The sequence below is a fragment of the Pezoporus flaviventris genome, unplaced genomic scaffold, assembly GCF_033815535.1.
Source record: "Pezoporus flaviventris isolate CSIRO_AGI_PZ_B2104156 unplaced genomic scaffold, CSIRO_AGI_Pfla_v1 ptg000002l, whole genome shotgun sequence".
NCBI classification, from domain to species: Eukaryota; Metazoa; Chordata; class Aves; order Psittaciformes; family Psittacidae; genus Pezoporus; species Pezoporus flaviventris.
Window position 1 is genome coordinate 58,723,617 of NW_026892550.1, and position 14,011 is coordinate 58,737,627.

Consider the following 14,011-nt stretch of genomic DNA (forward strand, 5'->3'; position numbering starts at 1 on the left):
GCTTGATTGTTTCACAATACTTAAGCTTCTGGGATTTGTGCCAGAAACTTAATGGGTTATCATATCTTTATTAGTGTAATGTCACACTGCATTTTTTCTTGAGGTAAGGGATGCTGTATTCCCCTTTGAACAGTCCCTGATTCGGTTTTGTTGGAATCTTGCAACCAACGCTAGGTACTGATTGCTACTGTTAAGTTTTTCTTTCTGTTGGTGTTTGTTTTATTTAATGCTTCTTGAAAACACAATGTGCAAAGATTTATTTCGTAATATTACCCCCATGCGTGCCCACCCAGCCAGCCCCCTAAGTAGCATTGTAACAGAAGAGACCCAGGAGCAAGGAAATTTCACAGCAGGTGAAAATTACTGACTTCCCCAAGCTCTGGGGACATGTGGAAAACTCTCAGGTGCTTCAGGAGGACTCAGTTGAACAGAGGAACAAGGGAAGAGATTTGAAAATCCATGGGTGTGTGAGGTGAGTAGGACTGAACCAACACTCAGGGCAGACACTGTTAAATGGAGAGCAAAGAGATGCCACACTTCCGTCTGGAAGTACTGGGTTGGGCAATGTATCAGCACCTGCACTTTGTATGGAAACGCTGTCACTTTAGGCTTGAAACCTCTGAGTCGTGTTGTGGTTTTTTTTCTTTCTCCCATGTAAAATTGTAAGTATATGGCGAGGTAAGATGGTGCTGTGTACATAAAATACATCTAATGTTCCCACCACCTGTGCTTCATCGCTGATGCCTGAGGTCAGTAGCGCGGCATTTTCAGGAATTCAGAATTGAGAAACAACGGCATCCAGGTTGCCTGCACACCTTTGCTTGTTCTTCTCTTGGATTTGAATTTCTATGCAGTGTTTATTTAAATGAGAGGCTTTCTCTGGAGACCCCCATTTTTATTCAGTGCATAAGTAGGTAAGAATGGATCTTCTAAAATTCACATGCTCATAAACAGCTTAAATACATTTGGAATTAGGATCACCAGTAGGAAGCTTGTCCTGTTAGGTTTTTCAGAAGTATTACTTTGGTAATCCTCTTCACCTCAGAAGTGCCCTTTTGAGTTAAGGATAAGCTGCAGAGTACAAGAAGCTTATGTTATCGATTTGTTTTGTTTGCATTGTACCTAATGGGGTCAGTTTCCTTCACTTGCAACACATCTGTCAGAGACAAGGGCCTGAAAAAGGGGACACTTCTATCCCTGATCAGTGAATAAAAACACAGGTGGGAAAAGCTGCAGTGTGCTAATGTTGAAAAGAGAAGCAAGGGAGGGGGGGTCTACAGGTTACAGGGTATGTTCTGGCAGGAAGCTTTCTTCAGGGAAACGCTCATTTATCAGACTTGAAATGTTCCCCAGGAACTTAGCGTTTTTCATCAAGTCTTGCAATGAAAATGGCGTTCATTTTGTTGTTGGGGCAATGACAGCACTGGGGTAGAGGCTCGAGGAGCAAGACCCAAAGAGCTTGTTACGAACACTGACTCCCCTTCTCTTGTAAGCAGGTATTTCACTGCCAGGATAGGTTTGTCCTGAAGACTACCAGTGGTTCATGGTCATGTCTTGGTCAGTGCCTGGGTGTCAGTGATTCTAACATTTCTTAAGTGCCCTTTTCATCACAGTGTATCTGTTTAAGGAATATGTTCAAAAAAAGGCCAGCAGGTACCTCTGTGCCACAGTTCTATTGGGTCATCCTCTTGATTATTTGCAGGTTTGCAGTCTCTTCAGAGCCTCAGCAGAAGTCTGTGCTCTGTGCTTTGAAGAAATGGATGGTAGGCAGCGTGAAGCAGGGTTAGGTTTTTTAACTGTCTCGCAGGGTTTCATAGGCATTAGTGAGACAAGCACTGAAATACAGAAGTTGAATTATGGCATGGAGAAATAAGAAATGTAACTGCATTCAGTATCATAGTGAAAAGCCTTCTTTTCAATGGCTTCTTCCATGACTACAAGACTGATTATGCAGGAAAACATTAAAGCATTGACCCGTTAAGAAAATGCGTGTTTAAACCTCATACCGCAGAGCAAATGCAAGACTGCTGCCTACATCTAGGGGGGGTGTAGATACAGTTGGCTCGCTGCGGTGCAGCGCATTTCTTCAATGCTGTGATATTGGATAGTGTACGTTATGTCCACATCTAGCATTGGAACCTGCTGCAAGCCATATGACTGACATATGCTGCAAGCCGTATGACATATCCTGCAAGCCATATGACAAGTCGCACCCCTTGAAATTCCCTAAGCAGGGGGTCTGTGTAGCCTGCACAGGCAAAAGCTTTGCTGAGTTGTATTGGGGTGGTGCCTGCAGGGGTGGCTTCGGTGAGAAGCTGCCAGGAGCTTCCCCCGTGTGCAGTGTAGTCAATGCCAGCTGGCTCCAAGACAGACCCGCCAAGGCCAAGCCCATCAGCAACAGCGGTAGCGCCTCTGGGATAATGTATGTAAGAAGGGGAAAAAGAAAATCCTGGCCCCTTCCGTAACCTTCGAGTTTGCTGGCAGGACTTGTGACCCTATGGGGGCCCCACGCTGAAGCAGAGTGTTCCTGAAGGACTGCACCCCATGGAAGGGGCTGATGCTGGAGGCATTCCTGAAGAACTGCCGCCTCTGGGGAGGATTCACATTGGACTGTGTGCCCTGGGAGGGAGCCCACGCTGGAGCAGGGGAAGAGCGTGAGGAGTCCTCCCCTGAGGGATCTTTCCTTTCGAGACAAAGATGTGGAATGGGAAGAACCCAACCGTTTTCTGGTTGTTTTTACATTTTTAAACTATGCACTTAAAATTATGTAGCTTTATGTAGAAGCTTTCTGTAAATGGCCTTTAAAATTGTAATTTATTATTTGCTATAAATGGGGTATAAACTGTTCCCTGGTTATCTGCCCTGTGCTTTGATGCGAGTTGTGCCCTGAACCAGAAAATGAGGAGTGTAACCTTGCTTCAGTGTTGGTTTAAATCTGCTTTCGAGTGAGTCTACAAACCGCCACCAGAGGCTTTATTTTCCCCAAGTTTCTTAGCCTGCAATTTCAAGCATGGGCAGTTGCAACTTCAGCAGCAGCAGCAGCAGCCGCCTCGGCTTTCCATTCGCTACACCTGCGTAGCCACGTGCGTCCTGTACTTGCTTTTGAAAACGATAAAAGCCACGCGAGCCTCTTTTCCTCTACAAAAGCAAGCAAACGTTGCACACCCATACGCACACGCGCAAGCCGCTGGGAGGGATGCGGCAGCGGGCAGGGAGCCGCTGCTCGCAGCGCTACGCCCGCTGTCCACAGAGCGCCGGCTGCAAGCGGCCAGGTTGAAGAGACTCGTGCGCGGCGGCGGCGGCAGTGCCCGCCCACCCGCCCGCTCCTGTCCAATCGCGCCGCTCTGCTGCGCTGACTGACAGAACCGCCTGCCCAATTTAGGAGGTTGGGTCGTACCATGACAGCGCTGCTAAAAAGGGTGGTGGGCGCACCACAGTGCGGGTACTCGTGGGGGCAGTGAGCTGCTGCCAGACCCGCTCCCCATAAAGCGACAGAGGACTAAAAGAGCAGCGGGCCGCGGTTGATGTTGGCACGCTGCGAGCCAGATCTTGGTTTTTCACAGAGGGCCGTGTGGTCAGGTCCGGTCCCCCCCGTGAGTTCCCCCCTCCCAGCTGAAAGTGCCGAGGCCCGCATCGTCCTCCTCGTCGCCGGCCGGGCATGACTGGCGCCGGAGGAGGGCGCGGCTGCCTGGATGTCTGTCAAGATGAGTGTGAGGCAGGCCGGGCTCGGGGCGCCGGGCTGCGGGGAGCGAGGGCTGCGGTGCGGTGGCCGCTTGGAGCCGCACGCTGACGGGCGTCCGGAGGAGGGCGACGCGGCACCGCCACATGGACGAGGAGGCGTTGGCAGCCGGGTAGAGCCTGGGTAGCTGGGGAGAGAACTCATGGAGAGAAGACACTTGGGGCGTTAAACTTGGCGACGGCTGCCCAGTCGAGGTAGGGCGTTAAAGAGCTTGTGTCGCTGTTGGTGTGGTAATGATGCCTTCGCTCCTTGCCGGGCAGAGTTTGCTGTTGTTGCGGTGTGTGTGGAGAGGCGTCCTGGCTGGATTCCGTTGATGCGTTTCGCTCACTGAGGCGCCGCTGCCTCAGCTCAGCATAAAGCTGCTTTTAGCTGGATACCCAGAGTCCTAATTCTCGCTGTCAAACCCCTCCCCAGCAAGTTAACAACACTGGGAAACTGATTTTCTCCTCCCCTGGGGACTTGTCCGTATCTCTTTTGGTGGTTTTCTCTTGTAGCCAGCCCAGCCTAAACAGGTTTCTGTGTTTGCCCGCAGCGCTGTTTGAAGAGGTGGTAAATGGTTTCTGTTCGATTGGGTTGGAGAACTGGCAGTGTAAATGGGAGGTTGCGTCTGCCTGTGTGCAGGTCTGCTGGATAGGTGGGAAATGGTTGTAGAGAAGAGTACGGAAACGAAGGGTCCGATGTCGTTGCTGTCAGGCAGTAGAATTCAAGCGAATGCAGCAGTGGCGGTTAAATCGTTTTCGGGTGACTGTGTTCTGGCTGCTGGGGGGCGGGGGGCATCCTGTCTAAAGTCAACTTCACCCTCGGCATGGGGGAGGCAGCTTTTCTGAAGTCACGGTGTTTGATGACGCAGTGCTGTTTAAGGTACCCGTTAAATGCCTTGTTAGCTTTTAGGATGCTTTAACGAGCATGTCAGAAATGCCAAGGGGAGAAACTCCTCTCGTTGCTCTTTAGCCCCCCCCCCCCCCCCGCTCCCCTGTGCTTCAGGCGAGGGATGATTACAAGGAATTAAAACTGGTGGTATATCCTGCACAGAAGTTTGGCGCTCCGCAGTGTGTTTTCACAGTGGTGCTTTTCGACAGGCTTGAAGCCAAGAGGTGGCTTTACGTTGCAGACTGCAAGATGACAGAGCCCTGAGCTTTGGGGAAGCAGGACGGGAAGGTTGGCTGCTTCGTTAACAGCTGACCTCTTCTCTAGCTCTGACTACCTGCTCTCTCTGCATGTAGGGAGACTGGGAGCACTTCAAGTGGCAAAGGCTTAAGTTTGCGGCATCCTTTCCCTTTCCTTTGTATGATGACTTACTGGCATGATTTACTGGCCTGCTGTGTCAGCCCGTTGCTTTAATAGGCTGCGTGCTAAGAGGGGCTACAGCATAAGTGTTAGTGCCACTGGCTGGCTGTGAAGCTTGGCTTGGCTCCAAGGCTAGGGACACGCTTGATGTCTTGGAGGTCACACAGCCGTTTTCTTGGGTGGCAGGAGGGCACATGGGAGCAGGGCCTAGCAGGAAGCTTGCCATCAGACAGCAGTTTTCCATAGCTCACATTGTGTCAGGAAGCCACTTCTGCAGGAATTGGACCTCTTGATTAACTGTTTCAGGAAAGCCAGGCCTCTAGCTTGACCTTCAGTAGGGGATCATCGGTGTGGTATTTGAGAAAATGTCAGTGGTGGGGAAGGCAAAGCTCTTCCCTTCCAAACTGGGACGCTCGAGAAGTTGAGTGTACTAAGAAGAATATAGGAATTGCATGTATGCAGTAGACTGTGCGGTAGGGTAGAAAGAGGAGGGAAGAGAGAAAAATAATGCATCCACATAGTGTGCCTGTGAGTAGAGTAGAAGCAGGAGAGGAGGCCAATGCCTGCATCCACATACTGTGCTGCTGCTTGACAAATGTCCATTAATAGTCCCAGATTTTGCAGGAGTATTTCACAGAGATGGTGTAGTTTAAAGTATCTGGCTTTCCGTGAAGTTATTCTGCTGCGCATGTGACGCAGCTTTATTGCTGTTTTGATGTGGGGCTGGCGGAATTGAGTGTATGCGTATGTGGTTGAGGAGGAACAGGGGGATTTGACCTGGTGCTTTCCAGATTTCTGAGACCACCACTTTAAATACATTTGCACGATTGCTTTAAATGGAACTGCATGGTTTGGCAGGTAAGCAAGCAGCTTTCTGACTGCCAATTTAAAGTAAAGACTAAGTTTTCAAGCCTCTTTATAAAGCTGGCAAAGTTCAGTCTCTGAAAGTGGCAACACCTTCAAAATAGTAGATTCTTTTTTACCCTCAGGTGAAGAGTTAGACAGAATCACAGAACCGTGAGGGTTGGAAGGGACCTCTGGAGATCATACAGCCCACCCGCCCTGGCAAGGCGGGGCCACCTAGAGCAGATGACACAGGAAGGTGCCCAGGCAGGTTTGGAATGTCTCCAGAGAGGGGGCCACCACTACTCTCCTGGGCAGCTTGTTCCAGTGCTCTGCCACCCTTGATGTAAAGAAGTTCTTCCTCACGTTGGGGTGAAGCTTCTTGACTTTTAGTTTGTGGCCATTGGTCCTCATCCTGCCGTTGAGCACCACTGAAAAGAGTCTGGAACCAGTGTTTGACGATTCAATGGACGGATAGTTTTTCCCTTCCCACCTTTCTTGATGTATGGTATCAAGAGTAGAAAGCCCTGAGAAGGATGCTTGCTGTACCTTGTATGTATTATAGCACCATGCGGTGACATGACGTAACTGATTTGCCAACTGTAAGCATCCTGTTCAAAATGACTTTCATGCTGGACATGCACTGTTGTCTGAGAAGCACAGTAGGTACTCGTTGGTAACAGTGGTGTAAAGCGTTAACCATCCTTTCTTTCTCTCTTTCCTAAAGCTTATGCAATGAGGACAGAAACCTGCTGCATGCTAGAGAGAGAGAGAGACGAATTGGGGAGGCTCAGCAGGAGAAAAACAAGCTCCCTGAGAAGCCTCCCGTCTTTGCAGCACCCTACAAGGTAATGATGGGGGGGGGGTGTGGGGTGTGGGGGTGTGTGTGTGGTGGAGGGAGAGGAGGAAAGATGGTTGGAGCGTAAGAGCAGAGCTGTGGCTTCTGCATATGGTGTAGCAGAGTTGAGTGTGACACGTGCAGAACCAGCATCTTCCCATCTGCTTAACTTAAGCTCATCAGAGTATGGGTTTAAAGCTCTGAAGATGGTGCAAGCGCAGTAAGGTCTTTGGGCTGGGCAGATTCATTTGGAGGCTACTTCCTGTAGTTTGGGAATTTGAGGGAGAGCACCCAAGAGCAGCTTGGCTGCCTGTCTGTGTGCAGCTGTGATAGAAACAAACGGGTCTGCTGTTAGTGTTCCTGAAGACTGCAGGCACACCTACAAGTTTGGCTCAGAAGAACTAAGAGTGAGCAGAGCAGTCCCACTTGCTTTGGAGGGACTGCACTGGAGGATCAAGATGAGCTTGCCTAACTTTGCTTGTGGTGATACACGGTGATGCAATTAAGATCCTGACGAATCTCTCTTGCAGAGCTGAGTCTCCTGAAGTTGAGGGTCCGTGCTTTTTCCATTTCTGCCTCTGTTCTTCTGTTGCAGACTCATAAAGGAGATGACTTGTCAAACCAAATTCGGAACGTGCTGGGCAATTATGAGGATGTCATGGGGCTCATCAACTCCAAAACCCAATGGAATTTCTTAGGGCTTCAGGAAGTCCTTCCTCCGGTCTCACCTGAAGCACCTCATTTCCCACACTCCCTTGATGAAAATACCAGCCCTACATCATCACCTTCATTCCACGACACAGCCCACCATCCACCCACTACGGCTGTAAGTGCTCCTCCTGCTCACCGCTCAAGTCCCTGCGAAAAGGCACAATCAAGGACAAAACCGCATTCAGGTTTGCACGTGCAGAGCGGCAGCTCATCCAACGGTCAGAGCCAAAGTCGCAAACGCAGTTGTGGTGACAAGGAAAGTCACGAAGGTCTTCATCGCAAGGGAAGTGACAGGCGTGCGGCTGGTGAAGGTCGTGCTCATGATCTGGACTACTCCATTTTCTCATTTTCTTCATTTCTGACACCTTTGCCTCCTCCACTGGAACCTCTGTCACCTCTGCGTTCCGACCTGCACGTCAGTTCCAAGTCAGAAAAGAGCAGCAAAAGCCAGGAGCTGACCTACAGTCAAAGAAAATCGTTTCAGGACCTAGTGACAGGATCAGAGGAAGAGGAAAGTCAGGACGGCTCAGACATTGACCTGAGCAGCAACACTCGGCCTTCCTCTCGGACGGTTCCTACAGCTTTGCCATCAAAGCCCAGCGCGATGCAGCAGAAACCAACTGCCTGTGTGAGACCAATGGATGTCCAAGATCAGGCGCGAGAGGAATCGCCAGATCTCAAACCTCTCCTGGAGGAATACCATAGAGAGCCCTTTGAAAAGATCTCAGATCTGAAGGTGAATGCCAGAGCCAGACTATTCAAATCAGAAATCCCTTCTGAGCCCGTAAAGGTGAGTTAGGAGACTGTTGCTGGCAGGGTAAGCTCAGCTATGGGAGGACAGGTCACCAAAGGGCAGAGACTACGAGCAGCATTGATGGCTGTGCACACTTTATCACTTTTAGAAGGTGTATTTTAAGAGTGCCTTTTGCCAGTACATCTGGGGGAGATACCTGGATGGTGAAAATGCAGCACTCGCCATGATTCCGTGTCTGTTTTATCAGTGAGGCTGCAGCAGGCCTTATGGTTAGAGCGACTGCTTCTGTTGCTGTGACTTTTGTCTTGCCTGTAAAGATTGTTGAAAAGAAGAAGGGGGGAAATGATACGCTGAGAGGTCAGGGGGTGATGTACCTACAGTCAGTGCATGCAGAGCGTTGGTACTCGGTCTGAGTGCTGGTGAGTAGAAGTCCCATATGTTTGCTGAGTACTGGGACAGCTGACTGTGCAGGGAGTTCTATGGTCACCTGGTAGGATGAAGGTTTTTGGGCTTTTTGGGGTTTTGGGTAGTTGTCTGTGAACACCACAGGGCTCTCCTAAGTGAGTTTGTACGATGTAACTGTAGACCCTCAGGGAAGTATCAATGTAAACAAAAAATATCCTGAAGATTTCTACCAGATGGACTTAGCCCTTGGGTAGCACGAGACCATTCTGTTTCCCGCTCCATGGAATGTTTTTTGAGCAGTTTCTCGAAGGAAATTTAGTGCAGAAGTGGGATTGTAAATCATAAGCAAGACCCTGAAAGCCCTCTAAAATTCTGCATTCAGGGAAAGACTGTAGGCTCTTTCTTGTCCCCCAGCTATGAGCAAAAGGAGCAGAGCTCTTTTGTTTGTTGTTGTCAGCAGAAGGCATCCTGGGCAGCAAGCTCGAGCATATCTTAGTTCTGGTCACTGCACTTGTCCTTTCTCTGCCAAGGACTGAGACCTAAGGCAGCTGGGCAAGGAGAGAGGTGGAGAGAGTTTTAAGATTGTGTTTTGCCTTTGTAGGAGAAAGGGAGAGTGTGGGTGCCTTCTGCCTTTTGTGGAAGAGGGTGTTGATCAGCTGCAAACGGCTGTAGGCAATTTCTTGTGGAAAAGGAGAGGAAACTGGCAAAATGACATTGATGAGAAGTTAACAGGTACCTTAATGCCCAGGTTTGAAAAGAAACAAGTAATAGACACAGACTAAACCCAACCAAACAGTAGCTATGCTGGGTTTGGATCTAAGTGACTAGAATTTTGTTGCAAAATGCCTTTTAGCTTTTAATAGCCTGATTCCTGCTGACCTCCAGCAGTACATAAACCCTCAAGTGGTTAAATGGCTTTAGGAAGTAAAGCTAGAGCTTCTGAGAAACTTGAAACCTTCAGGCAAAGGAAGGCAAACCTGTGATTTTTTTTCTTTTTCTCCGAAGCTCTTTGGACACAAGAAAGAGGTCCATGCATTTAGTTTGAGATTGAGCAAAATAATCCATCTTGGAGTTAGAAAAGCATGTAATATCTTTGAGGACTGTTTTATTTCCTCCAGGCAGCCAGGCAGGAACAGGACAGTGCACCCATTGTTTACTGAGCATTTTGATGTAAAATGCTTCCATTGCCAGGAGCCTTCATTGTCAGCTGAAGAAAGCAAGAGTAGAAGTTGATGGAAACGGTTTGGTTTGTTTTCAAACCTGCAGCAAGGGTGGTGGCAGGCTGGAGCTGCTGTCTTGTCTTGTCTTGTCTTGTCTTGTCTGTCTTGTCTTGTCTGGTCTTGTCTGGTCTTGTCTGGTCTGGTCTTGTCTGGTCTGGTCTGGTCTGGTCTGGTCTGGTCTGGTCTGGTCTGTGAGTGGGGCTTCTGGGTTGACCCTGGGACAGAAGCAGGAGAGTGCCTGGAGGTATGGCATTGTTTCAGTGACTCAACTTTAGGTTGCCTTGGAAAGGAGAGGAGTGGACTTGAATGGGTTAAGCGCGCTTGTGAAATCGTCCACAGGGGACTTGGCTGCATGCAACCTGCTGGTTAAACTGGGGCTCACAGAGGACCTGAAATAGCACCCAGATAAATTATTTTAGAAGGCTCCTGTGGACTTTGAGCCTGGTGGCTTTGATTTGTAGTCTGCCATGAAGTCGCGGGTGTCAAAACCAAGCGAGCAGCGTAAACACAAATATGAGAACAAGTAGATTTTGATGTAACTTTGAAGATTTCTGTCTCGCTGAATGAGGCAGAGCCATTCTGTACATTTCTGTGGTGCCTCAGTATTGCTTTAGTGTGCATAAAGCAAAAAGTATAGCATGGTTTTTGTTTTTCATGAAATGTAGAAGTGAAACTTAACGCTGGGAGCAATGGCAAGCAGATGGACTTTAGCTTTGCTTTGCTGGAATTACAAGAGTCTTGCTCCATTACGGTCAAGAACTAAGCTGGTGAGAGGGGAGATGTAGGATGCGTTGCTTGTTTCTGCTCCTCCTGCACTGCTAAACCCACCCAGCTGGCTACCTGAAGCTAGAAGAAAACTTGAACAAGTGCATCCCCAAACGTACATTTTACAGCTGCTGCAGTGTGAGGTGCCTTGTTAGTGCAGCACTGGAACCAAGTTTCTTCTCTTTCCACAAGGACAGTCGGATAGGAAGGTTTTTGAAAGTTGGGTTTCCGTTTCAGTTTTCTTTGAGTTGCATTTTGCCTTTCCTTCTCTCTTCCACCTTTTGTCTTGTTTGTTGTGGCCATTGTGTTTTTGATGAAATGAAGTGAATTTTCTGCGCTAAAAACGGTGCGTCTTGCGGTAATTATTAACCCTCTGTGAAAATTAATCCTAGCCTTAGGCAATCTGCTCAGAAAATTGCCTTCTCTGCTCATGGGTTTGTCGTTCTCTGACTGCAGCTTCCCGAATTTCGTAGAACAGCTCGAGCTGCTGCTACGGGGACTCGGCTGCCAAACAGTATCTGTACGTTATTTTGCAGTAGCAACGAACCCTCAGGCAATTTCCACGTAACAAAATGGCCTTTAAAGTCTGTAGCTATAATTCATGGAGCAGTCATGAAAGACATATTTAACTCTGTGCAATCTGAGAATTTAAACAAATTATATCAACCAAGATTTTGTGACTAGATAACAAAAGTCCCTTTTTGAGCTTCTGATTTGAATGGTTTTGAGCCAATACAAAAATAGCACCAAGGGAAACCTAAGGGTGTGCAAGTATTCCCACGCTGAAGTCAGGGAAGGGATACTCATCCTTAAAATACAGCTTGTTTCGAAGTCTGCGCACACTTTATCTGGTTTGTTATTGGCTTAGTGCAAAGCCCACAGGCAACAGTGCGAAGACACCTCGGTAAGCTTCAGCTCAAGTTCCATATTTTTCCTTATAAAAAGGCTAATAACTCTTTTTGTGTGAACTTTAAAACAGAAACAAATATAAAAAACAACCCCTACAATTCCTGAACCTGAAAGAAGTCAGAAGAAAATCTTGTGTTAACTACCTGCCTGTACCTCCCGTACTTGATGCGGTTTTGCTGCTTTTGTTTGCTCGACACCAGTGTTGCGGTTTCCCCTGTGTAGCCAGTTCTCCTGTGGCTTGCAGGGGCCTTTTTTACTGCAGCAGCTGCCAGTTTTGTTTGCCCTCTTAAGAAAGGGTAGACGTTCCCCATGCGTCAAACACTTGTGGGAATCGGTGAGCGGATGAAAGAAAGAGATCTGTTGAACAAGTGCACTGTGTCTGCAGCAAGCGATAAACATCCCTTAAAAACATGCTTAAGGACCACCCATGCTGATAGTTTGCTTGCAGGATGGTGCCTGCCTGACTAGAAATTATTTTAATCACAAGTATATTCACACAGTCTTCGTATTTGTTCCAATAAACGCTCTCCTGAATAGGTAACTAGGAACGGTTGCTTCAGCTTTCCCCAAAAGCAGCTTTGTCACCACATCCTCTAAAACCAGGTGGATGGAGTAAGCCATGCTTCAGATCGTTGGACCTGTCTTTGTATCAGAGATGTATTATAATCTCTTTAGTGGTAAATGTTTGGCAGAGCATCTGCTTTGGTGTCTGGTGTTTCTTAAGATAGCCTGCAAAAACCTGTATGGATTTCTGTGTTTACGTGTTTGTTTTCATCAAGTTGATTGTAGCTTCAAGTTTTGGCAGGCTTTTTCAGTACACAGCAGAACATTATTGCATCCCTAATCAAGATGATTAGAGGCTTGGTTAAAATACATACAGTCTCTTTTGTTGGCTGGGTCATTTTGGAAGCGTGCCCTATGTGTGTGCATCTTGCATCTATCTATAGTATTAGAGGGTAGATTCTTAACACAGAAATGCAGGTGGAAAATCACTTTGAAGAGTAAGTTAGTGTGTTATTCCTAGCGTGACTTGTGTGTGAACAGAGAGTGCATTTAATATGCAAGATCTCCTCCCGCTCTGAGCTAGCGAAGCACGTGCAGATGAAGTGAAGACAGGGTGGTAGGTTTTGGTCTGATCTTGCCCCGCCTGTTCTATTCAAACTAAGTCTTCATTCATGCATATGCAGTTTTGTGATCCCCATTGCATTCAAGGGGCAAAAGCCCATGCGGTTGACATGGAAAAATAAATTTGTAACCAAATATTTCTATTAAAATATAGTATTAAATTGGAAGCAGCTGTAAATGGGAAACTTTTTCAGCAGCCTGAAGAGGTGACCTTCTCTGCTGATAATTGATAGCTGCAGTGGCAAAGCTCTCATTAGGAAACAAAGAAAACTGCCAGCACAGTGAAGGGCATGGAACTCAAATTGGCTTTTCTGATCCTGCTCGCTCGGGTTTTCTCAGCACTAATAATTTAGCCTGAAACCAGGCAAAGAGCAGTAGCTGGTATTCTTGAGCCACACACACACACACGTTGCGAGTCCATTTCAATTAGGAGGAGATAGCAGGCAACATAGGAAATGCCTGCGTGCTCTAGCTCTTCTTGACCTACGCTGCTTGCATATCTACAGGCACCAGTTTCACCTGAGGTGAAAGGGACTGAGAAGCAGCACAGGGCTGATTGGTGTCAGAGGGGCAGCTCTACGTGGGCTGTGACGACAGAGGCATACAGATAAGCAGGCGGAAATTACTGAAATGAGAAGGAGCAGAAAGGTCTTTAGGCGAGGCAGGCTGTTTACAAATCAGGGAGCAAGCTTCAGCCCCCTACTTCCACATGCCAGAGCTGTGTGGTCCTTCAGCTCCATTTGGCACACCTTGGCAGAGTGGAATAAAAATGTGTGCTGTAATTTCTAATGGAATACCTTTGATAAAAAGCAGCAGCCTTAAAAGCTCTTCAGCCATTACCCCAAACCAGCGCTGCTTATTCCTTGTAGTATCTGTGGCAAAACCTTCTTTTCAAAAAGATGCCCACTTTCTGAGTTTCCCAGCTTTGGCGAGCGTTGACTGCATTGTGCAGAGAGGAGAAAGCTGGGCTTTTGCCACTATTCTGTCAATGCTTCTCGTGCTTTGCCCTTCCGCCTCCAGCTATCACACCGAGACCAAGGAGCAGGCTACTGGTGCCTCCTGCTGTGAGGCTGTAACTGAGTCTGCCACAAAAGACGGCAGTGCCGGGCAGGCTGATGCCGTCCCTGTCTTGAGTTACTGCCTGGTTGGGGCACTGCACTGCTTCTGGTTGATGGCTGGGTGTCTGGCCCACACATCATGGCCAGTGGACATCTCCTTTGTGTACCAGGTGGTTCCTCAAGCAATTTAGTTTGCTTTGGGGTGATTCTTATTATCCCGAGTTCCTTGTTCATCTCTCTCTAGTGTGTCTAAGAGATCTCTGTAAGCCTCAGGGCATGTGCTTATGGAAGTGTGTGGGTTTTTTGGAATTGCCCGTGAAAAGAGGACTTGGAGGTATTTCGGAGAGTTTTGTCACA

General features: G+C 48.0%; 1 protein-coding gene across 1 annotated transcript in view; it reads left to right on the forward strand.

Annotated features, from left to right (window-relative positions):
• The first annotated feature begins 6,448 nt into the window (after positions 1–6,448).
• Positions 6,449–14,011, forward strand: part of LOC133264980 (AF4/FMR2 family member 1-like) — a 30,094-nt gene continuing 22,531 nt past the window's right edge. Inside the window, exons 1-3 of the mRNA XM_061445177.1 lie at positions 6,449–6,453; positions 6,597–6,717; positions 7,303–8,208. Coding sequence (XP_061301161.1) covers positions 6,449–6,453; positions 6,597–6,717; positions 7,303–8,208 — 1,032 coding nt within the window. The remainder of the gene's footprint in view (positions 6,454–6,596; positions 6,718–7,302; positions 8,209–14,011) is intronic.